This window comes from Crassostrea angulata, chromosome 10, assembly GCF_025612915.1.
Source record: "Crassostrea angulata isolate pt1a10 chromosome 10, ASM2561291v2, whole genome shotgun sequence".
Taxonomy (NCBI): Eukaryota; Metazoa; Mollusca; class Bivalvia; order Ostreida; family Ostreidae; genus Magallana; species Magallana angulata.
This window is the reverse complement of record NC_069120.1, coordinates 24,094,448-24,120,579: the sequence shown is the minus strand read 5'-3', so window position 1 is coordinate 24,120,579 and position 26,132 is coordinate 24,094,448. Positions and strand designations below refer to the sequence as shown.

At 32.9% G+C, this 26,132-nt stretch overlaps 2 protein-coding genes across 3 annotated transcripts; one reads left to right on the top strand and one right to left on the bottom strand.

The window, feature by feature from the left end:
* Nucleotides 1–195: 195 nt before the first annotated feature.
* Nucleotides 196–12,132, bottom strand: LOC128166286 (polyadenylate-binding protein-interacting protein 1-like). 2 transcript variants are annotated; one of them, XM_052831364.1, is made up of 11 exons: nt 11,946–12,132; nt 9,518–9,579; nt 8,661–8,726; nt 5,961–6,179; nt 5,257–5,369; nt 4,841–4,949; nt 4,584–4,712; nt 3,350–3,465; nt 2,878–3,010; nt 2,357–2,562; nt 196–1,176 (listed from the first exon to the last, which is right to left on the bottom strand). In XM_052831364.1, the coding sequence occupies exons 1-11, from the start codon at nt 12,049–12,051 to the stop codon at nt 1,092–1,094; spliced, it is 1,344 nt and encodes a 447-aa protein (XP_052687324.1). In that variant the 5' UTR covers nt 12,052–12,132; the 3' UTR covers nt 196–1,091. The 2 variants fall into 2 exon arrangements, with proteins under 2 accessions (XP_052687324.1, XP_052687325.1); XM_052831365.1 differs by lacking the exon at nt 8,661–8,726.
* A 97-nt stretch (nt 12,133–12,229) lies between these two features.
* On the top strand, nt 12,230–21,998 carry LOC128168025 (ribosome biogenesis protein BRX1 homolog). The gene is made up of 11 exons (XM_052834096.1): nt 12,230–12,311; nt 18,042–18,192; nt 18,496–18,607; nt 19,551–19,594; nt 19,714–19,784; nt 19,990–20,039; nt 20,179–20,252; nt 20,662–20,712; nt 20,862–20,997; nt 21,294–21,388; nt 21,817–21,998. Exons 2-11 carry the CDS (start codon nt 18,073–18,075, stop codon nt 21,976–21,978), a joined length of 915 nt encoding a protein of 304 aa, XP_052690056.1. The 5' UTR covers nt 12,230–12,311; nt 18,042–18,072; the 3' UTR covers nt 21,979–21,998.
* Nucleotides 21,999–26,132: the final 4,134 nt, after the last annotated feature.

Genomic DNA, 26,132 nt, shown 5'->3' with positions numbered 1-26,132 from the left:
AACTGAAGCTAGTGCTAGTGCACATGAATAGGAGAAGATACTGTACATGTATGATCGAGGCCATGTGTATGTGGTCACAATAAATATATCTATATTTTACTTAAAAATATATTCAACTGATATATATCTGATTCATATCTCATTATTACTGGTATATAACTTAAATTCACACACAAAAAAAAAACCCAACCAAAATGTTGTTTGGAAAGTTTAATTGAACTCTCAATGAAAAAAGGAATTTATGATACAAATTCTTTCACAACTCTCTGTACAGTATCATAGTTCATAATGAATTTAATACACAATGTGAGTTTTCTATATAGCTGAAGATACTGAACATATTGCACTATCTTTCTACTATTCAAAAGTTTGATTTTTTCTTTTAATAAAGGTCTTAATTCATTTCACAATACTGTGGAATCATTAAAATTCGAGGTGGCTCAATTTTCGTTGAATTCGTGGGTAGCCCTCTCCCACGAATTTAAATCCTCAACGAAAACAATTTTAGAAAGAGTCATCTTTGTTACTGAAATAGTAGGCTACGCGTCCACGAAATCACATCCCCAGGAATGAGCAAAAAAGTCATAATACACGAAAATTGGCCCCCACGAATTTAAATGATTCCACAGGATATTAATTGGCAACAAAACCGTTTCATAATTTTTATATGCTCTTTTTTTTCTGCATCTAATGAACAGAACATACAAGGACTGGTATTTTAAAAATTAGGTTTACAATGTTGAGAGTAAGAGTATGATATGCCATTTCAAAATACTGAAATTAGGATAAATTCTAAGAAGCTCTTGTTTTTTTTTCTTCACATAAGTAGTTTTCATTTAGTATATAAGCCTTAACCAATTTTTTTCATTATTTTTAAAGGCACTTTTCATTATTTTTATCATTCTTTTGTTTTCTTAGACCTGTGTTTAACTTTTCCTGTTCACTGCTGGGAGCAACTGAAAACAATGTAACTTGTAACATAATCCTGGACTTCAAAACGTAAACAAGCACTGTCTTTTGGCTGTCCAAATGAAATATTACAACACATACAGAAGGACATTTTGTCAGACTAGCCGACAGCCGGGGCTACGCTAGTGGTGAGAGGGTTGTTGTCGAAGGAATTCCTCATACGCAGCCTCTATTTCCTCATCCATGTAGTTCTCAGTATATGGCCCCCTAAAATAAAGAAAAAAGAAGGTTCATTCTACAGCAGTTTCCTTTTTTAAAACATCTGATTATCAAAGCAAATATACATGTAATTTTTCTCATATGTTTTCACTTTTCATATTAAAGGGGCATGGTCACGTTTTTGGTCAAATTCTATATTTATGTTTTTATTATTCACAATGCTTTGGAAATGCATTTTTAACACATTCGTTTTCGGTTTAAAAATGAAATTTTTACTTCAGTGTTTAAAATGTCAACAAATGATTTGTTCACATACACACGTAGCGAAGAATTTCAAGCTCTGTAACTATTTAAATCTGAAAAATAATTTTTGACCAACATCGTGACCTGGTCCCTTTTAATCATGAAATATATGCAATATTCTTTAATGGGTCTTACGTTATGCATCAATCATAAACAAGATGGTTTTGTCTTTTAACTTTCAATTTTTTATGCATCAATCATAAACATGATGGTTTTTGTCTTTTAACTTTCAAACCATGATGTTTTTGCCCTATTTCACTGTAAAAGATATCACTCCATTCTAAATTTTCCCTTATTTTTCAATGGCTTAATTAAGAAGAAGTGGCTCCATCTTAACCTTAAGTTGCAGCTTATGTTTTTGAGCTTGGTTTATCTTAGAGGACAATAAGACCAGTACTATGAAATCATTTTTATTCGTGGGGGTCAATGTTCGTTGATAGCCAGAAATTCCCTGGTTCATGGGGACGTAATTTCGTTGATGGTGTAGTCAAGATAACTTTTAATACATATTAAACAAATGATTGTGTATTAGTTCATGGAGATGTTAATTTGTGGGCAGGGTTACCCATGAAAGCCACGAACATTGGTCTCCTACAAAAAATGATGATTTCACAGTATGTATCATACTATATGTCAGAAAATTTGCCTGAACTAGTCAAGGTTTAAATTCTCCGAAAGAGAGAATTGAAAATACAAGTAAAATACTGGAAAAACTGTCTACAGTTATTTACTAAAATTCAATTCATGTATTAGGAAAAATGTACTTGCGTAGTCCAATTGATTGTTACTGACTGTAACTTCATAATGCCGTAAACCACAATACTGTATTGTACATGTGTAATCCAATTGTCTTTATCTCCCCAGTAAAGCGCAAAACTGTCTTTAGGAGAAATGTACATGGACAATCTACCTGACTGTAACTTACGTTTGAAAGTACTCGTCCTGATCGGACCAGGCCTGGTAGTCTCCCCCCTCCACCCAGTGACCCCCCTCCTCCAGTTCCCCCGCCTCCCAGCGGGCAAACTCCTCCTCCTCTTCTTCTTGCAGGTATGGGTCGAACGCCTGGTCTGAATACCCCGCCTCTTGAGCTGAGATTGGTTGACCATGTTGGTTGTAGAAGATGGGTTCATTCTGCAATGAATGATACCAATAATTTCATTCTAACAAAATGAAAGTTGTAACATTATATTTTACTGAACTTCACTGTTCAACTTCAATCCACTACTTTCATAAGTAGCACATTTGCCGCTTTAATTACAGAAAACTTTTTACAATGAATAATTTCATCCTTAATATTATCCTTTTTTTCCTCTTTGTGCAATATGTGCACAAGAGGTCAAATCATGCAGAGCCAACCCAAGCAACACTACAATTCAGCCTCCAGGACTGCTTTTGTAATCCCCTGAACCACTTTGTAGTAAAGTATGATTGTTGTATTAATAATACCTGTGTGAAGTTTGCTGCCTGTTGGTAGTTTTGCTGGTAGGAATCCTCGGGTGTGGGGGGATTAGAGGATCGTGATCGTCCCCAATTATTGTCTTTTAAATCTAACACTGACTTTATTAAACACTTGCTAGTTCTAAAAAAAAGAACAAATATCAAGAGATGTTTTTACGTTACAATCTTTAGCAATGAAAACGTATATGACAATTTTTACTTTTTTTGTTACATTTCTTTACAACATTTAATCATATACATTACTGTAAATGTGACAGTGATAATTTGTTTTGGTGTTTAATGGAGGTCGGGAGGCTCATTTTACCAAACAAAATTCTCCCCGAATTTATCATGTATACATGTCAACACACAAAAATTACCATATATAATTCCAGAAATAAAATTCTTGAAAATGAAACCTCAAAACATATAAACCATTTCATGCATAGAAACCATTTCATTATACAATACTACCAGGTACCTGTTAAGATCTGGGTAGGTATCTAGTTGTCTGATCTGGAGGAAGACTTCATCATAGGAGCCCTCTTCAGGAGTTTTATTCAAGTAAGCAGTATCTTCTATTGTAGAGCCTGTCAGCTGTTCAGAAAGTAGTTCATGTATATACACAGAGGTCTCATATTGCCAACAACTGTAATGCCAACATTTGTAAATTGTATTTCAAAGTTTTGTATACGCATGGGTTAAATCTTTTTAACACCTTAGCACCCCAGTTGGTTTCAAACACGACTTGCAGATCCATAGCTGCTATGTTGTGAGGCAACAAGATTGCACATTCTGAGAGACAATATGTCACAATATTGATGTGTTCTCAACTTCCCAAGTCAAGCGTTTCTGATCCGCACCACTTCTCACAAACAGGGTTTGTGAGAAGCGGTGCAGATCTGAAACCCTTGATTTGGGGAGATGATGTGTTCTGTACCTCCTGAAGCCTGTTCAGTGAATAGACTTAGGGAGTGTAGGACTGTTCACTGACACTTTTCATCAGAGAAATACATAAACATAATATAGCATGTGTCCATTTCATTAGTAAGTGCATGGCCAATTGAGAACTAATAAATTTGTCAAAACTAATTTCTGCAAGCAAATAGATATCTTTTTTACTGTTTCATTTATCTCCAGAGGTGTATTTAGTATCTGCATACAATACATGTATACATGTACATGAACTTGTATATTTTTTTAGCATAATTCTATAAGGAATAATAATGGCACATGTCTAATAATTAAGCTGCTTTATCAGTATATCAAATTTTATGCATGCTTTTAAACAATAATTTCTCAGTCAGGTAAGCCATATTTCAATGGGAAAAAATAAACAAAATTTGTTTACAAATTTGTTAGGTGATCGAATTGAGCATTATAATTATAAAGGTAACTTTTATAAGTAATCAAACACATGCATTTTCCATGTTGTTAAAAATTGCCCCAAATTATAGCATGTATAGTTTTAAGATAATTGGTTTGTATGGAAAAATTATCTGATACTGTACATGCATTGACCAAAAAATCGGATCAAGCAGTAAAATATAAGATTACGTTTACTAATATCCAACTGCTTAGGAAAATATTTAGAATAAATTAATGAGGTCAAAGTAATGTTTTAATCATAAAGTCAGTTTCTTGAGAAAAATTTACAACATCTGTTTTTTTATCAATACTGTTTTCATAATTTACATCCTGTTTTATACAAATACCTTTAGAAGCTGTGTTGCGCACTTGACCGTGAAATCAGTGGGGTGTGACAAAAGAATCAACAAAAGATCCTTCAATACTGGGCTTCGCAGTATACCTATTTTATGAGCTTTACCACTTCCGTCTTCAACCTGCAAGACATCCTTTAAATTCTTTAAATTTGAAAATTTATGTAATTTGCTACGCTGAACTTGCTAAAGATGTAATAAGATAACAAAAAGTAACTGTTATGTAATATTTTTCACATGGCTAGCTCTACCTCTAAGTTGAGAAATAGTTCCCCAATAAACATTGTGAACCCACAAAGACGGTCAATTAATTTAGGATTGGATATCATCTCTTCCTTTTTTAAAAATTCTTCTTTACACCTGCAGTAAAAAAAAAGATAATCAGGATTATTCATATCTATAAGTTTTTGTGCACTCTAAATTGCAAGTTTTTTGTTGGTGTAGTACTAATTTTCTATGCCTCGTCAGCTAAATTTTTTTTCTGTAGAGCTATTTGCAGCTAGTGTACATGTTTAAACTGGTTCCATGACAGCCTTATTTTACTGTAATTGTTTATCTCCCTTCAATTTCAATTACCGGTACTTTCAAATTGTCTGCTTACCTTACTAGACTTACTGACATAACAACATCAGAAAAAAATAATACAATGATACAATATTAAACTTACCTTGTAAGAAATACATTTCTGAAGTCTTGAAACATTGGATGGGACTTTAACTTCTTACACAGCAGTCTACAAAGCCTGGCGCCAGTGTATCGAAAATTAGGCTCGGAAACACACTGAAAATAAAAGAGATTCCCTATTAAAATCATGCCTGTATGATACTGCACCATTGGGCATATACCCTAAAATTGTTTATCAAATAGCTGCAAATTCATTTATACTCTGTCCCAAGATATCTTGGATTTACATTTGGCTAAATTGCTTGATATTTATAAATACCTCAGGGTTCAAACGATGTTAATTCAAAAGTAAGATTTCTCAGTCGAAACGCCCCTGTTAGCTTATCAGGTTTCAATACAATGCTAAAAAATGTGATGTCTACGGAGATTTTGTATTGCAGCAAGCCCGGATGTAACATTGAAAAATTGCGCAATGTATTCCGAGTGTATTCCCAATGGAAAAAAGATGTAAACAATCCCCCTTATAAATCTCCGTAAGGAATCTGTTTTCGTTCCTGTGAATTTTTCCGAGTGAAAGATGATAATTTGTCAATGAAATTATCATGGAAAATATCCCGTTCAACTATTTCAATTGCACTTCTTTCACAGGTACGTATATTTTTATTAAAAATCATCCAAATGTGCTGCATAAATATCTTGGGACAGACTATACCCATACTTACAATACATGCTACAATTACACACTACCTGTTCAAAAAGCATCTCCACGACCTTGTTTTGAATTGACTCCTCGGTGGCTGGCAGTTGGTTCATCTGATCTATGACCCCACTCATCAACTCCTCCATGTTCCCGGGCTGACTGATTAGGGCAGTCAGGGCGGTCCTGAAGCTGTCCAACACCTGTTCAGATGTGGGCGGCTGGCCATATCCGCCAATTTGTAGGCCCTGGAAGTCCTGATACAGGCTCTGTAAACCAACATTGTGGACTCTCAATAAATGAACAATTCTCATACTACCCCACATACCTAACTGAAATATTGTTTGACATGCACATGTCATATACATGTATATATAAAAAGATACCGTATATAAATTGATACATATATATATGTAAACACAATTACCCGGTATGATAATTTTTCAAAAACTTAATCATGACATCTACAATTTCTCGTTTCTTTTTTTTCCTTTTTCGTCAATAAACTTCATACAACTGCCTCATGAAGAATAAGTACCAAATCAAACAGACAAAAGAACCTAACCAGGAATACAAAAACCTATCTGATATATCAGTGCCTCAGTTTTGTCAGTTACATGTGTGCTGTATGCAGGAAATTCACATACCCTTATTGTTGTTAGCAAATTCAAAATGGGGCTTAATCAAAACTGCAAGTTATATCTATTTAATCATCAATATGCTAGTGCAAGAATCGTTTTCATGTGATTTGGTGAAAATAACTTATAGAATATAGATATCCTTGTATAAAGCAGTTGCTTTAAAATTGGCTGCTGGCTATGTCTACTTGTAAAAGATTGGAAAATTAAAGGAGAAAATAACAGTATGTACTTACATGTACAATAAATGATTCTATTTAATAAATATACAGGAAAGTTTACAGAAATGTATAGAGGATCAAGCCTCGTTTTATACATTTTATGTCCAAGGATTTATTTTCTATATGATTGTACTGACAGATTCTTAGTATGTATACAATATGTCAAAGAAAAAATTGTAAGAATCAGCATGCTCAAAACAATATGCTTAGATAACTGTTGGTTATCAAAAGATGGTAGATAATGATGTAGTGAAAGTGGAATCTTATAAACGTTATGGAAATGCATGAATGGAAGTATTTCATACATTTTGATGGATGCTTGCACATGCTAACAACACTTTTACCGGGTATTAAGGACATACAAGTTGTTTTTTTTTTAAAACAATAACAAAATCAACAATAAATTGGGACTGACTTAATCATGCTAATAATGTACAGCTGTCAAGTGTTTTAGGAAGTCTTTAATACATGCATTTCTGATTGAAAGAAAACTCTGAGCCATGCATTTGTACATGGTAGGCCCATCCCAAACCATCATGTTAAAGTCATTGTGTTAATAGCTCCAGAAATAAGAGTATTACAATAACCACAAATAAACAATACGATACAGACAAGGAATGAGGACAGTCTCAGACAGGTACTTAGATGTCATACTAGTGCTCTCTCAAGTTATTACTGTGTGCAACCTCAGGTCTGAGTATTGACCTCAGATTTAGGCACATTTCATGAAAGGGTGTGAGTTGAGGAATGAGTAGAGAGGTACATGTATGTAAAATGTTGGTGACAGTGGAGCCTGAGGTTACATTTTGTCACTTACTGCTTCTCACATGCTTTTCACTCACAGACAGATGTTGTTGATGATGTTACATATATATTGGAGTTCTCACAGACAGGTACTTTTGGTGTTAGCGATACTTTTGATATCACACGTATTGTTTTAACAAACAAAACCTGTTGACGTTAAATTGGTATTTTTCATGGTATATTGTACGCACAGACATTTTTGGTGCACTCGCAGAAAGGTACTTTTGATGTAATATTGGTGCACTAACAAACAGGTACAATTCATGTTATAATGTTCTCACAGACAGGTACTTTTTATGTTGTGCTCTCAAAAACCAAGTACTTTTGATGTTATATTGGTGCACTCACAAAGAAATACTTTTGAGGATTTACCAGGGTATTCTCACAAACAGGTTCTTTTGATGTTATATTTGGGTGTTCTCACAAACAGGTATTTTTGATGTTTATATTTGGATGTTCTCACAAACAGGTACATGTTATACCGGTATTTGGGTGTTCTCACAAACAGGTACTTTTGATGTTATATATGGGTGTTCTCACAAACAGGTACTTTTGATGTTATATTTAGGTGTTCTCACAAACAGGTACTTTTGATGTTATATTTGGGTGTCTCACAAACAGGTACTTTTGATGTCATATTTGGGTGTCTCACAAACAGGTACTTTTGATGTTATATTTGGGTGTTCTCACAAACAGGTACTTTTGATGTTATATTTGGGTGTCTCACAAACAGGTACTTTTGATGTTATAAATGGGTGTTCTCACAAACAGGTACTTTTGATGTTATATTTGGGTGTTCTCACAAACAGGTACTTTTGATGTTATATTTGGGTGTTCTCACAAACAGGTACTTATACTTTTGATGTCATATTGGTTTTCTCACAAAAAAGTATTTAATTGCTTCATCAAGTCACTCACACATGAATACTTTGGATGTAGTAAGTGTGCAACACTGCATGCTTTCTCACACATATACTGTTACACTAGCTATAACAGTAGACACACACTTTGTACACTAGCCATAGCTTTCAACATGTACTTTTACACGAGCTATTAGTGTAGAATTACTCTTTTACACTAGCTATACCTGTGAATACTGGGGGTAAGGCTGCTGTCTGGGGACAAATTCGGCAGCTGTTACAGAAAATGTGGTCTGCAAAATCAAGGAACTTAAAAGTTAAAGCTGTCATGCAAATCTTTCGACCAGACAAGAGATTTGGTCTATTCACATGATATTTCTCCTTTCAAGTAAATACTTTTGAAAAAGACTAGGATAGGAATTAGATTATTGTCAAAAGGTTATTAAAATATATATATTATAATAGTTAACGGTATAAGGCTTTAAAAAAGCAAGCTTGGTGGTCATTATGAGATTAATGTGCCCCCTCCCCCCCCCCCCCCCCCAAAAAAAAAGGGTAAACAAAATACAATCCAATGAGAAATGATTACTATATGAATATTTCTCATTTTATCAATGAAAGTTCATATCTTAATCCACCAACTGGTCAATTTTGCACCCAATTGGTCAATCTAAACACAATGAAACATACATGGTACTTTCCATTAGGAATATAAAATACTATAGATATATTTTAAGTACCAAGTTTTCTTGACTTCAACTCCTTTTTCTTTAATGTCTAGAACTTTGCATATTTTTATATGGTGATCACATTGCAGTAAGCTTTAAGGTTATTTGTGTCAGGAAAAAAATAAGCTTGTCAATGAGTAGTTGTGAATGTACATGTATCATAACAACTCAATTGTCTTGGAAAACTTTCCAGCAGTAATAAAAGGGAAAAAGTAACATCTTTAAAAAGATGTTTCAGTATGTATAATTACTTACAAACATTTACCAACATTTGGTGAAGTTCACTTAATTTTAACAGTTTAATCTCCTTTTTATATAAAATACAGATACAAAAAAGGCATTTAAATACTACAAACCTTTCTAGGCACAAACTCTGGTGCGTTGACAGAAAGAGTACTTTGGAGATTTTTACTTGAATCTACAACAGAAATCATACCATATGAAAAGGATAAGTAAAAAATGTATCCTTTACAATATAAAATCATCTGAAAGGAGAGTTTTAAGTCTGTCCAAGAATCCAATTTTGGTTTATTATCAAAATAAATAATTACCCTAGTTCAACAACTATTGAACTTCATTTCTATAGGCTAAAACTGATACAGGAATAATTTTCATTGCCATTGCTTCGAAACTAGATTTAAAAAGTAATTTTTCTGGTATCATCAGCTTACATTAATGCAATATACCAAAATATTCAGAATGTGGTCTGCATTTACAATTCTATATGTGGCGGTAATCAACAATAAAGAGCATACAGTACCGATCAGACCCAACCTAACAGAAAGTAAACCCCAACTAAACCCTGGGTTTACTTTCTGGGTTTACTAGAGTGAACCCTGAGTAAACCCAGAGTGGACACAGAGAGTAAACCCCGATCAGCAGTATACCCTGAAAGCAGACGCTACATGTGTATTCGGAATATACAAGGGGCAGGAATTACAGGCAGTAGGATGATAAGATAAAATACAGGTCTGCTTCACACTTCAGTGTGTATTGTTGACTCCAAAAGCAATTCTTGAGTAAACCCAAAGTAAACCCCGAGTGGACCCAAATTTTCATAAAGTAAACCCAAAGTAAACCCAGAAGTAAACCCGGGGTTTAGTTGGGGTTTACTCTGGTGTTAGATTGGGTCTGATCGGTACTGTACACGATATCCATAGTGTTTTCTCTCTGTGGCATCACCAGCAACTTAAAGTACATGTAACGGTTAGGGAGAAACCGTGTCGAGTGAGTGACTATATCAACATTACTTTAATATTGATACTTCTTAGAGCTGGAGTATTTTTAGGGGATTTTGCTTCCACTTAGGCTCAATCCTCCAAAGCTTAATGTTGATGCACATAAGACCAGGCTCATATTCATTTAACGAGGCCGGGTCTAATTTTTTCTGCCCTAGATTTTTTCATGAAATTTTTTACATGAATATCTACTGATATAATTATTATTTTAAGGGGAAAATATCAAACATTTACCACACCGTTTGTTCAAGGGGTCATCTCAAAGTTTGTTAATCTTTAACATAGGACCCTATGGGATTTTGCTTGAAATGTATCAATTTTGCACATTTTTTACATTTTTTTAAAACTTCTGCCCTAGGGATTTCTTTTTCTGTTCTACATATTAAAGTTATTGCTTAAAGGCATCAAATGGTCAAATAAAAAAAACTTTTACCTCCTGGTTTGATCGAGGGGTCTTATCAAAGTTGTTTTTGTATGCCCAATTTCCCAGTTTGCCAGATAATGGCTATTTTATTATTTGACAAAGAGGGAAATAGTGATCTTTATAGTAGTATTAAAACATTCAGACACATTTAAGTAATAAATAAATATATAACATCGCATATTAGGGGTCATTAATATAAAATACATGGTTACTGTCTTGAAATATAGAAATTAAGCTATATTTAGGCGGGTTAAGAAAACGTGACAGAGGACTAGGCTTGCTGAACCCTCTTCACGTTTTCGAACCGAGCCCAAATATAGCTTATACTTCGAGACATTTATGTTTATTCCACAATATAATATCAATTTTACGCATAAATCGAGCTATTTTCAACAAATTTCTGAATATCTGCAGTTGAAACTATCACGCCATGGCGTCAACAAAGCAAAAAGATGACGTCACAATACAAATGAAACGCTGCGCGAAAGCGTGCATACTCGTTCTGTACTAGGCGTCGTTAAGCTTCCAAATGACTCAATTGAAACTCTTTCATTTAAAAAAGAACAGAGATTGCAGTATATTAAAGAGAAACATGGCTACCCCATGCAATTTAAACCACACAGTCAACCAAAGTTGGAGCCAAATGTTCAGACATGAATTATAAAGGACTGTCTCACAAATTGGTTGGGGTGTCAGTTCGACATCAAGCTGATTAAGCCAAATCTCAGCTGAGATTAAGCCGAGATCTCATAGTACAAACTACTGACTGTCTTGGGTTAAAGTTGAGCAAGGTACAAGTTGTCTTGAAATTTATATCATGCATATGATATAAAACATGAACTAAAGGATCACTGAAAAAATGAAAGAAGTCTTTGATACATCTCCATTTTTCCACGTGTAAAACAGTTCACAAACAAATGCATGCTCATTTCACTATGCACCAGATGCCATTGTATTTTTTGCCCAAGGAGATTTTCATTCTTTAAAAAGTATTTGAAAATAAGTTGATAATACAGCATTGAATTAGAATATAACAAATAAAACAATTTTAAGCCATAAAAAATAAATAATATTGGAATTTGAACAGAAAAACAGAGAAAATTCGAAATTTTGAAACCATACCGAGACCATTTTGTAGTTTCTCTTGAGTAGATAGAAGCGGTCTTCTAAGACCAGGTTGAAAATGTGATCCCGATTCACTATCTTTCCCAGCTGATCCTGAAGACATCTCAAACGTGAGACAATCTTCGCGAAAAATTCTATAAATAAACACCGTTTTAATAAAGTTAACTCGTACGAATTATATGATACAAATGGGTTTTTTTTTTTTTTACAAAAATATACATATATTTTTATATATCAAATACAGATTTTGTAATTAATTTTTTTTTTATTTTTGACAAAATTACATCTTTGGATAAAAAAGAAAATTTATTTAGAGTAGATCCGCAGTCGGAAGTTCTGCAGAAACGCTGTGGACCAACACATCGCTGATACTAAAACAAGTCCCACGGGGAAAACAAGTCCCACGTAAGTCCCACATAAGTCCCACGGCAAATGCGGCTATATATCGATATAATTATGGTTGATTATGATTAAATGTGATAAAATAATATTAATTCACACAACAAAATATTTTTATAAGCTTTTATTACGGATTTATCGACAAAAAAATCAAAGATGTTGGTAAGGTAGATAACTCGTACGTAGATTTCATACGGTAGCAGGAGAAATCTATATGCCCGCCGTTTAATTGATGGATAATTTTAATTTTCTCCAACAAAATAAAATCTAATAGCAGTAAAAAGTTGACTTTATATTCATTAATTAACACAAACTAAGTAAAAATCAGGTAAGTAGACAACTCCTACGCAGAATGCATTAGCCCGCCGAGAAAAGAGTACTCCTGCCGCTTACCTGATGGGTTAATTTAATATTTTATATTTTCTAACTTAAAAATGATCATATTAATAAAAAAAAAATTATTATGCCTGTCACTGAGGCTTTTATGATAAATTATAATACAGTGAAAGATTTAAGATCTAGTCTATACGAAACACACAAGCCTGAAGGAATGTACATGTGTACGCTTAAATTACCCTTGTCGAATACCTACCTATATTCATGGATATGATTTTTTCATTACTTTAGTTTTTATTTTTAATCAACTGTACGAGGGTTGTTAGAAAACTTCGCGGACAGTGATTTACGGCAAAATTACTGTGAACTTTGTAGGATGGCGTATGTTTTATTAAATGACTACCATTTGAAAATAAGTATGCAAAAAATGATATGAATTTTAATTTTTTTCCCCAAAAGATACAGCGATTTTTACTTTGCGTGAATTAGATTTACGGAGCAACATTTCATATATCCACGAAGTCAGGTGACGTCAAACAACTGAAAGTCAAACTTGTTACTTTTTTTCAAACTAAACACCTTTCAGTTCCACACACTTTTTAAGACATTTAACCGACTTATAAAATGCACGTTCAAACCATTATTTGTCAAGCTTTTGCAGTTTCGACTTTAGATGAGGTAAATAAGCGAAATCTATAAGTGCAAGATCGATCCGGCTGTGGGGGTGGGGGGGGGGGGGGGGGGGTGCTGCAAGGGCTAAAAAAAACCCAGTTTTTTCAGCTGTAAACCTCTGTGATTCAAGTTGTAAACGTTTTTCCTATAAAAAAAATAGTAGCATTCATATAAGAACCCTTTGGTCTCCATCGGAGATTTTCCTGCGTGCACACAACATTAAATGACGGCCCGGTGCTCCAAGATGTCCATAAATAGTTTTTGACTTATTTTTCAAGCGTTGTTCGTCCAAGTTCGGCGATAAAACGGTCAGAAATTCTTCAACTTAAAACTTTCATAAAATGACCCTCATAAGTTATTGTGATGTCATATGAAATATCGTTTATTTTTATGCACGTCAACGGTACATTTTCTTAATAAGGAAAAATGCGTACAAAATATAGAAAGTTAAAAAAAAAAACAACTGACATGCTCCGTGAAGCATATTCATCAAATAATTAAGCTGTATATTTTTTATGGTGCATTTAAAACAAACAAATCGTTTCATATTTCTTAGAAAATAAAAGTTAAATCTGAAAAGTTTTGCTAGTATCATGTAAATGGTCCGCTCACAAGTCAACTTGTCCGCGAACTTTTCAAATAACCCTCGTATACATTAATAAGAATTCAATAAGAATTATTGTGTTTTAAAAAAGTATACTGTTAAATATTATCATAACTTTTTCGTCTGACGCAAAAATGCGTGATCTTGATATCATTTAACTAAACCAATTAACGATTCAACAAATAACTATCAGATTATTTTTAATAATAAAACGTAATAAAAACCATCCGTTCATCCAGAATATTTTTGAGGGGTATATTCAGGTTTGTTAAGAGAGGGGATCGAGGAAATTTAAGAAATTTGATTTGTTCCACGGGGGCGGAACTCCAACTCCCCCTCCCCCACCCCCGAATCCCATCTAGATTCAGCTCATGAAAAGTATGTGATCGAAAATCATCTACAAAGCCAAAGAAAAATTCTTACATCTTCTCCAAGTTTTTCAAGATGTAAACAGTTACTAACATTGTACAGAACTGATTATGTATATACGAAAATGTGCGTGCACTTTGCTTTAAACGTATATTCTTTCTCAATATAAATTTACTAAAATTATGAATTTTGGAGAACAAATAATTATAAAATCTGGAATGCTTACACAAGTACGTTAGCCTGTTCTTTTTCATATCTAGATCTAAGACTTTCACTGCCTAGTTCACCAAACTATATGTAAATCTTCAAGTCCTGATTTTGTTTCTAAAAACAAATATTATATACGTCATTCATAAGACTGTAGCAAAATTTTACATTGCATGATATCAGTGTAACGAATGTAACCGGGTATATTTTGGTTTCAATTTTCAATGGAGGTAAAAAAAAGCACCCGGTTCAATGTTTAACGTTGTAAAATGATTTAACTCAATGACATGGCAATCTTCTTGGTTAATATATGTCTGGTCTGTTTCGTAAATAATAATGAATTATACTTTCCTTTGCAAAAACAATTTTGTTTTTCTGTATTTTATAAGCTTCTCGAAGATAGTAACACACATGTTTAAATGTTTACGGTTATAAATGTACTGTAGAAATTATACTTAAGTTTGACTAGTTAAAACACTGATGGATTATAATATTTTTTAATTAAGTTTTCAGTGTAAGTGTACATGAGATATATAAGGATTGAGTGTTATTCGTCTTCAATTTCATATAGATTACATATAAGTTTTAATTGGGTGTCAGAAACTCTGATAATCCTGTTGCATGTAGCGACCTTGCTCTATCAACGGGAATAATAAAAGTGGACTGCATAGTATTTTGAAACATAACTTTTTTGTGTTTCGTAGATCTACTCGTTCATAACTGTTATTTTTCCTAGTCACCTAAAACATTTGAGAGAGAGAGAGAGAGAGAGAGAGAGAGAGAGAGAGAGAGAGAGAGAGATGGGGTGGGGGTTGTGTACACGGTGTGCTTCACGTTCGTCTCCCAATAAACAGGTAGGTAAAGGTCTATTGTTTCCTAAGCGACAAAAAACCCGTTCAATTCACACAGAATATACAAGAAACTAACACGTGTATATATACACGTGTATAGGTAGAGCCAACGATCACCAATCATATTTGGACATGTAGCCCCCCCCCCCCCCCCCTCCATTAGCCCCACATATTATAGTAAAGTAGTAAAGGAAATAATGAGCAAGTTATTTTGTAATTAGTACATGATTTATAGAGATAAAAAAAATACATTAATCAACGTGTTCGCCGTGTTCAGATTGTGACAATGGTCCCGCTTCTTTTTTTTTCTTTTTCTTTTTATACAAAACTCTGCGTGTAACCGTTTGAGGGAAAGTGAAGTGAATGATTGTTTGTCGTATGAAAAACATATGCACATGTCAATAAATACATGTATATACATTAAAAAATCAATTATAATTGGTAATGCAGCCATGCATTATTCTTACATTATTCTTGACTTTCTTTTCATCAGGGACGTATATACTAAGAATATACGTCCCTGTTTTTGTATAATGTAAAACATTTCTCGACCTTCGATGCATTCTGTTCAGTGTGATTCATTAAAATTGTCGGAATGACATTTTGCTTTTCGAACGTTTAGAAGTATTTTTCTCTATCGATGTTTGTATGGTTTTTCCGTTCATGAAGAGAGAAAGAAAGAGAGAGAGATGAATGGAGAAGACGGAGAAAGAGATGAAGTGAAAGAAGGAGAGAAGACAAAGAAAGAGAGAAAGAAATGCATGTTTATAAATATACATACTTGTATACATATACGCTTGTGTGATTCTAGCAGTTATTATGAATATTTCGATAAAATAAGAAGTCGAAAACATTTATTTCAGTAGAAAGTTACTTTTAACATATGTATAGATTTCCATAGGTTTCCGAATAAATTGGGGGAATATAATGGAAATCTCGAGAAAACACCTTGATTCCTTGCTGAAAATTGACAAGCAAACAACTATATATTTATACATGTTTTCAAAGCCTTCTCTTTTATCATAAGGGTTTCGAAAATATGACGATCTCTGCTGGTTTCTATTTTTGAAACACGATTTTTCATTCATTATGTAGAAAAAAACCCATTTAAAACAGAGTTGGTCTTTAGACCCAAAGATCGTGGATCAGTCTCGTGAACGGTAAGCTGCCGTAGACTAGAATGTTCTTGCTGACAATAACAATTTAATAACAATACATGTATATGTTAGTATAACTCATGAACTTCCATCAAATTTTTATTTCAGTCATCATTCTTTTTTTTCTTTTTTTTTGGAGTAGATGCAAGATCTTTTCTTTGACTTTTATGAAGATTTTCACCACTACTGACAGACTTTTCATGAGCTGATCGAGATGGGATTCGGAGGATGGGGTGGAATCCCCCCCGCCCCTCCCCTGGAAAAAAAAAATCAAATTTCGTAAATTTCATCGTAAAATGACCAAAAATATGCCTCGACCCCCTCCCCAGACAAACCTGAATACCCCCCCCCCCCCCACACCTCCCAAAAAATACTCTGAATGAAGGCATGGTTCTGTCATGTAAATTTTGAATTTACTGGGTGGGTGTGAATACAAAATTTCCAACATGTGTAAATTTTGTATGTAAACCCACCCAGTAAATTCAAAATTTACAACATGACGGTTCTTAGAGAGAGCAGAACTGGGTCAAACTTAAAAGGAGTGATATACGGACTATATAAAACTCGTATCACCCAACTTCATGTAATATAATAAATTAATCACAGCAATACGTAAACTTCTCTTCTGAACATAATCATAAGGCAATATGTTAACATTACAGCCACCTGAAATAATTTACAAATAAAATGACATAACTATAAATGGCAGGCGTGCATTTTAAATCCACAGTCGTAAGAATTCTGTGTAGAGTTTTCCCTTTATTTTTAAGTCATTCGCGCTTTTTTTTTTTCTAAATTTGCGTAAAGAAATTAATAATTTTATCTATGCATTTTTTTAGTACAATGAAATAAAAGACTAACATACAAAAAATTAATAAATAAATAAATAAATAAAATAAAAAAAATAGCAATTAGTTGTTTAGATTATGGATTCTGCGGTTTTTTTTTTACTTTCATAATTTTTACTAATTTAGTGAGTGTTAATCAATAAATGTGGTATTTTTTTATCAATATGATCATTTTTTAAGTTAGGAAATAAAAGTAAAACATCGCCCATCAGTTAAGCGGCAGGTCTGCTCTTTTCTCGGCGGGCGAATGCATTCTGCGTAGGAGTTGTCTACTTACCCAACTTTTACTTAGTTTGTGTTATTTAATTAATATAAAGTTATTTTTTTTTATTGCTATTAGATTTTATTTTGTTAAAGAAAATTTAAATTATCCATCAATAAACGACGGGTATACATATTTCTTCTGCTACCGTACGAATTCTACGTACGAGTTATCTATCTTTACCAAAATCTTTAATTTTTCGTCGATAAATCCGTAATAAAAACTTATAAAAATATTTTGTTGTGTCAATTAATATTATTTTATCACATTTAATCATAATCAATCATAATTATATCGATATATAGCCGCATTTGCCGTGGGACTTACGTGGGACTTACGTGGGACTTGTTTTCTCCGTGGGACTTGTTTTAGTATCACCCCAACACATGACTGAAATTGGAAAATAAAACACCAAAACGATGGCACCTAAAAGAAAACAACAAGACCAGAACCACTCTGTGAAGAAAAAGAAACAAAAAATCAGAGAGGATATTGTCCTAAAACCGACAATATCATCGGAAGATATTCCCAAAACACAGGTTCTATTTGAGTCGTATTCTAATGCTAGGAAATTCGGGAAGAGAGAGAGATTACACTTACTACTTAGATTAGAAAAAGAGATTAAGAATACCGTAGCATTTTGAAATCAAATTCTTCTTTGGTCTTCTAGGAATTGTTTCCTATAGCTTTTTATTGTTGATCAGCAAATTATATTTCTAAAGTTTCTGAGTAATATTTCTACAATCTCTTAATTATTCATACCCTTCCTATTATTGTAACAGTGTAGAATGAATCAGTGATCATATATATTATGTGAAACATAATACTTATTTATTCCACAGACTAAATGGACTAACAAGGAAAGAGTACTAGTTTTTTCATCTCGAGGAATATCATACAGGGGTCGCCATTTAATGAATGACATGAGGACCTTGATGCCTCATGCAAAATCAGGTATGGGTGTATATAATGCTAATAAACAAACACCAAAGTGTATATATGTTCTAGTTTTGATTGGAATGTATATTGAAATGTTGCATGGCAAATTCTTCATTGCCTTGAAACTAATAAAAAAGATTATCCAACATATTATTTCTAATTTTTGAAACTTACATGTTTCCTCTCAGTGAGAGAAATTATTAGGTTTTTTTTTATATCAATATAATTTTGTTTTAATTTATCAATGATTGTTGTTTAATCATAATTAAAATATCACATATCATAAAAAGACTAAACAATCTAGAAAACCATTATTTGCATGGACTTTTTAAACTTCATCTTTAAAAGCTCAGAGAAGGGATAGAAAATGTGAATGTGAAAATCAAAGAGTTTAAAATTACATTCTCAGACAAAGAGTTTTGTAACAAAAGTATTTTAACAAAATAGATTTATTTGACATTTTAATTGACCTATGATTTCAAATTTGATATTGACTATGGAAGATAAGCAATAGAACCAGTTTAAAAAGACCTTGGACTTTTGGTAGGACGTAAAAAATGATGATGGTTTCTAGTGAAGTATTCATAGATTGCATAGTCTTAGTTCAAAAGCAAGACAATTAAATCTTGTTAATTTCAAAGAGCCCTGGCTCAATGGCCGTCAATGAAATAGACAGACCTACATCACTTTGCTGATAGACACAACTATCCAAAGTCCATTAGTCCAAGCTCTTGTTGAAATGGTTGTATTTCTGAAGCCTCTTTATATGTACCAGTACATCCCTGATTTGATTTTATACACCACCATTACATATTGTCTATAATTTTGCACATATATTTTGCTTATATGAGTTTCGATACATGAACAATCTAGTTTTTTAGATGAATGATATTATGCAATTCTATACCAAACAGTTTAATGTATAAATTACTTTGATTTTAAAACTTTGTTATTTTAGAATCTAAAATGGATAAAAAAGATCAACTTTTTGTCATCAATGAGGTAAGATATTTTTCTCTTCTTTTAAACTCACTAGTTGAAATGTTGTAAAGGTATTAGTTGACCCAATCCTGTACTTGTTCTAAAATGCAAAAAAATATCATATCATTTTGTATATACAGATGTGTGAGATGAGAAATTGTTCAAAATGTATTTACCTGGAAGCAAAGAAGAAGCAGGATCTTTACATGTGGTTAGTGCTAGTATTTTATCCCTCTTTGCGACTTCAAAATTGAGTTAATAACTGATTGATCTTTACCTTTCATTACCCAATACAATCTTTTTTTTCAATTCCAGTTGTGAAACTTTTAACAAACCATTAAAATTTACGCTTCAAGAATCTGTTTTTTACATTATGTACTATATATTGGTTATAGCCCTTTATCTTTTTTTTTCAGGTTATCAAATGTACCACGAGGCCCCTCTGCCAAATTTCTTGTAGAAAACTGTAAGATATCTCTGTAATTTCATAAATGTAATGTATTAATAGATGACCCAATACTGATACAACGTTGCCAGTTACCGGTATTAATTCTTTACTTCTGATTATAGTGTGTTAATTGACACCATGACCTTTAATTTTTCAGTACACACAATGTCAGAGTTGAAGATGACAGGCAATTGTCTGAAGGGGTCACGACCTTTGCTCTCATTTGATCAAGTAGGTTAAAACATGCTTCATAAATCCAATAATGGAAATAGAAACTTTATTCAGTAGGGTTGGAAATGATTACTACCATGGACAATTGTGAAAGTGGTATTTCATTTATTTGGTTTCTATTATGTTTGCAGACTACTGGGTATTTATTAACTCAAACCATATTTTGAGCACAATTTCTGTGAAAATCAAAAGTAGAGTCTTGAGCAAATGACTAGATTTTATGCAGTAAATATTTTGTCCAGGATTTTTTTTTAGACAACAGTAAATAAAATGATACAGTAGAGATGTAATTTTCACATTATTGGATATGGTGATAGATGAGTACAATTAGTGAAATTTGACTTTTATTGATGAGGACAGACACTAAGTGGAAATCTTTGATGCACAAAAATATAAAAATTCATTTCAGGAGTTTGACAAAGAAGCACACTGGAGTCTCATTAAAGAACTATTAATACAGGTCTGTCCATTGAGCATTGGTCTTAGTCAGGCAGTTCTTGATTTTGCTTAAATCAGCTATGCTGAGGTGATGAATCCACTAGATTAATTTCATAATGAGAAAAAACACCCAGAACTTGTTATTCACCAGTTTGATTGCATTTATTTCAGACATTTAGTACCCCAAACCATCATCCCAAGAGTCAGCCATTCTTTGATCATGTATACACATTCTCCATCGCAGACAACCGGATTTGGTTCAGGAATTACCAGATACTTGAGGAGGATGGTTCTTTGGCAGAAATCGGTTAGAATTTATAAACCCTGTAATTCTGTTGTATATTTATGGAATAAAATCATTCCAATTTATTGTGCAAGTACAGTGTATATCATGTTAAAGTATGAAACAATGCACATACATTGGTTAGCAGGTCAATTATCAGTCTTAATTTCTGTATGTAAAAAAAAAAAAATAATGAAAAAAATATATCACTCAATAACCTTTGAGAAATGAATGAAGCTTTAACTAGATTTGGAAATGCCTGCAGTCAAATGCTTCCAAAGTGGAATTACTTTTATCCTTATTGTTTTGTCTCTCAATAGGACCCCGGTTTGTTTTGAATCCTATCAGAATATTTGAGGGAAGTTTTGGAGGGCCAACACTCTTCCAGAATCCTCACTATGTATCTCCTAATGATGTAAGTAGAATAGTGTTGTTATACTCAACTAAAATACTACTCAAATACATGTTCATGATAGATACCATAAACATGGAAATGAATGGACCTTGCAAATACATGTATTTTGGGGGGAAAAAAGGATCTTTGTACAATTTGTATGATGGGGTTTTGGAATATTTATGCAATGCCACATGTACATGTATTCCGCCAAATAACCTTACAAAAGATACTTACCAGGGGATCAAAAATTTTATTAAAAAACATTCAGCGGTACAATATTTACTGGCAATCGTGATATCTGTTTGTCCTTTATATTTGGTTCTTATATTTTACAATTTTCTGTATCAATAGTTATGAAAGAGGTTACCGGTAAATGATTTAAAACTGTAAGTGTACTTTATGTTGTAAATGTCCCTGTTTTTTTAAGTGACTTGTTTCTGTCACAGCTGAGGCATCTGATGAGGAAGAGAGGAGCCCAAAAATATATGTCCAGGATTCAGGCCAAGAAATCGCTGGAGATGAGACGCGGTCAGCCGTCTTACGAAACAGACCCAACAGACGATGTGTTTGTCACGATACGACCCGAGGACGCTGAGGAAGATTCTTGATAAATAAATTAGAAACTTTCTATGTGTTTTGAGTATTTCTGTAGTTATATATAGTTACTATTGCATTGATTTTGCAGTGCCTTGCAGATGATTAGTATGATTAGAAGTTCTAAGGCTGCATATCTGAATGCTCTAAACTTCATTATTTAGAACTCCATGGGAACAGGAAAAATCTTTGACTTATTCAAGGATTCAAGATATCAAGATTTCAATACAATCACTTACATATGCATCATATTGGAGATATCAGTGTTTGTGAGACAGACATTTAACTGATTGTTGCCCCATTTGTAGATAGGCTAATGCCCTGATTGTAGACTACCAGATTATGTTGTATAAAAATATACTATTAGCTATTTTCAGACATATATCTTAAAAAATTGTCATTTTAACTTCAAACAGACTAGTCCCCATGGTGCACAAAACTAGACAGTTCCTATTGATTTTCAATATCACCAGATGCTTTGTAGTCTAAATGTTGGTGATGATAATGTTCATGTAGTTCTAAACTTTTATAAGGCATTACGTTATAAAAATACAACTTAGGAGGATGACCAGTCTGATTAAAACCATCTCCTTCTCCTTCTCAGGGACCCTGACAAGTGTAAGGAGAAGGGGGTGGTTTTAATCGGACTGGAGGATGACAAATTTACATAGAGCTTGCAAGAAATTTTCAAATGAAGCAGTAACGAAGTACAGCAAAACTTGATTCCTTATGAAAGTAATGAAAATCACTATTTCAAATAATAATTTGTACCAAAAACAGAATCAAAAAGACAAACGGAGCAAAATGCTATGATGGATCATATCATATGATGCAATTTTCTGTTGTGTTGCATGTACAATTTCATATTGTATCATACTACAATATTTATTTCAAAGTACAATTCAATATCATATAATATGAAACAATGCAATTTTGTATCATGATATCATAAAATACATGATATTGTAGTAAATGATATATATCATCACAGTATATTGTAATATACAAACTTGTACCATGATATTGTATCATATGATACATTTTATTTTAGATAATATTGTAAAGTATGATACAATAATCATTTGTAAAACATAAAATTGTATCTTATGATATAATGTATCATACAACTTTGTTTTAATCAATATTATATAATGAAAAACATCATATCTTTTTGTACCATATTAAATGAAACTATCATTGATATGACACAATATTGTGTCATATTATATGATACAATATTATTACTTATTAGGTTTGTTACTGCGAGGCGGAGCCGAGTCTTCTATGGACTTTACCGACACCACAAATTTCTGTAAACAGTCAGTAACAAACCTAATAAGTGTTTTGTTTTGTCGAGGACCCTAAATTTGATATGTAAACAACAAAAGATAATATATACCAATTAAATTCATAGGCTTATTATCTAATTTTGTACCTTTCTCGTCAGTCGTCTGTGCAAACCTGGATGCCATTGTATATATGATCGTTTTATTACGTCACGGGCAAAAGGGGAGTCACTCTAAATATTTTGGGGCTTAAAAATTAAAGGTATGGTTGAGCGTTTGTGTTAAAAATAAGCTCACAGAACGTTACTTCCGCCATGTTGCCGTATAAATTTTAACACCCGCTGTGTAAAGAAATTTATAAGGCAATCGCGTGACACGATTCATGCATCCAATGACGTCGAGACATTCTAGTCCGAGGCAAAACAATGTATGATGTGATATCTATCATCATGTCATATGATACAATATAGTATCTTTTGATGTGATATTGTATGAAATGATACATTATTGTAACATATGATTCAATATTCTATTATCATATGATTCAATTTCATATGATTCAACATTGTTAAATATATCATGATAAAAAATTAAAACATACGATATCATATCTGTCTACAATATTATTTCACATAATACAATAATATTTTGTATCAAGATACAATACAATATTGTATTATATGATTCAATGCAAAGACAGTTTTTAGCTCACCTGAGCTGAAAGCTCAGTGAGCTTTTTTGATCACATTTTGTCTGTCTGTAAACTTTTCACATTTTTAACATCTTCTCAAGAACCACTGCAACATTTAATTTATTTCATCCAAACTTGGCACAAATCATCCTTAGGCAGAGGAGATTCAAAGTTGAAAATTAAGGACCACACCCTTTTCAAGGGGAGTTAAGTAGAATATTAAAATCAAAATCATGAGGAGTGGGATGGGGCCACCTTTGGGATCCAGTTTTGTAAAGGAAAACATTTTAATAATTTACAAAAAATGTTATAATATATGATTTTGCTCATATATGCAAGCTTTTATATATATTGCTAATTTTTGGGAGTCGATTTTCATCAACTCTCCTATGCAGTTACTTAGACAAACCGAAAGTGAAACAGTGTTTGGACCTCAGCAAAAATCATCGCTGCTGACAAGACTTAGTTCTTGAAAATAATTGATAAATTCGATGTAATGTATGCTAAAGCATTGTTTTTCAAGGAAACTAATCTATAAATGCATTGAAAATAGTCAGATTTTAAATGGAACAAACAATTTATATTTTATTGTAGTCGTATGTATTCCTACGCCAGAGTTCAATATAGTCTCGTTCAACTCGACGCTCGGCTGTCTCCGTAAATCTCCGACAAGCAGAGAGTCTCTTTTGCTTGTCGGAAATATACGGTGTCAGCCGAGCGTTTGGTTGATCGAGACTGGAGTTCAATATTGCTTGGATCCATACAATTTTCAAGATATATTTCTATTACTAATACATACATGTAGTTTGATTGAATCAATTTTATCTTTAAATATTAATTAACATGATTCATATGGGAGTTTCTCGACATTCTTGTCAAAAAAGTCCAAAAATTCATATTATTAAAATGTGCATCATTCAAATACAAATTAGAAACCACATGTACTTGTCATGCAAAATAACATATCATTGATTTTAAAATAAATAAACATCGACAAAATCAACTCCCGTCAGTTTTTCGGTCTTTGATTTAAAATTGTTTAGAGTTAGACTTTGGTCCCTGGACAACTCTTGGGTATCACAAGGGGCTCACAGTTTGATGTAGGTTTATACTAGTATCCCATATATGAAAAATTCTCTAAGATCTTTTTGAGAACTGCAATGCCCAACATGTGATATGACTATAAAATCATCCTGTTAGAAAAGGGACTTAATAACAAACATAAGGGGAGAAAAGGGATTTTATTTATACAAGATGTACATGTATTATACTACATTGTCCAGATATTTTGTATTATGACTCCATTAAGCTGATTTTATCATGCCTATTGTTGCTCAGGTGAGTGATGTGGCCCATAGGCCTCTTGCTATGATACAATATCTTACAAATAGGAATTATGATATATCATATATAAACAATCACATTTATCAAACAAGTTTAGGTGAGGAAGGACAGATTGTTTTAGCATCCTTGATGATGGAGATCAGGCGCTGTCATCCATGTTTCTAATCTAAAGTTACATGAAACATAAAACTTGGTCAGGACAGCATTTTCTTCTAAAATGTCTGCACCTGCTCCAGCATTTAGATAATCCAGATCAAGTTCTGTATTAGAAGCTACCTCATTATTACACACCAATACACTGTAGTTATATAAACCATGCAAGTCTGATTGGGTTTTAAAGAGAATTTAATTATGTAACCAGCTTAAAGACCTTAACATCATTTTAGATGTTCTAAAATTTATCATTTTCGGTATGAGCAGCTAGTTTTGCGAATCATTTACATACATAAATCAACCATGCAAGTATAAATAAGAAAAGAAAAGACAATTTGCATAAACATGTGACCTGATCCAAAAACCATAACCTGCTACTCCAGCATCTAAATCTAATGGCTCAGATTTAGCATCCAAGCCAGTCATGTGCATCTGCATCACAAGATGCATCATACATCTAAGTTTGGTAGAGATACGTCAAAGCAACTGCTCCAAAAACTTTTACCTGCTCCAAAAACCATAACTTTCTCCAGCGACTGTAACCTCTGGCTCAAATACAGCATTAAAGCCTGTCAGTTGTATATGTATCACAAGATGTCCAATCCACACAAGTTTAGTAGGACCAGTGATAACTTACATGTAGAATATGGTCACCAATAAGCACTTGTTCCAAAAATCTTAACTTTGACTAGCA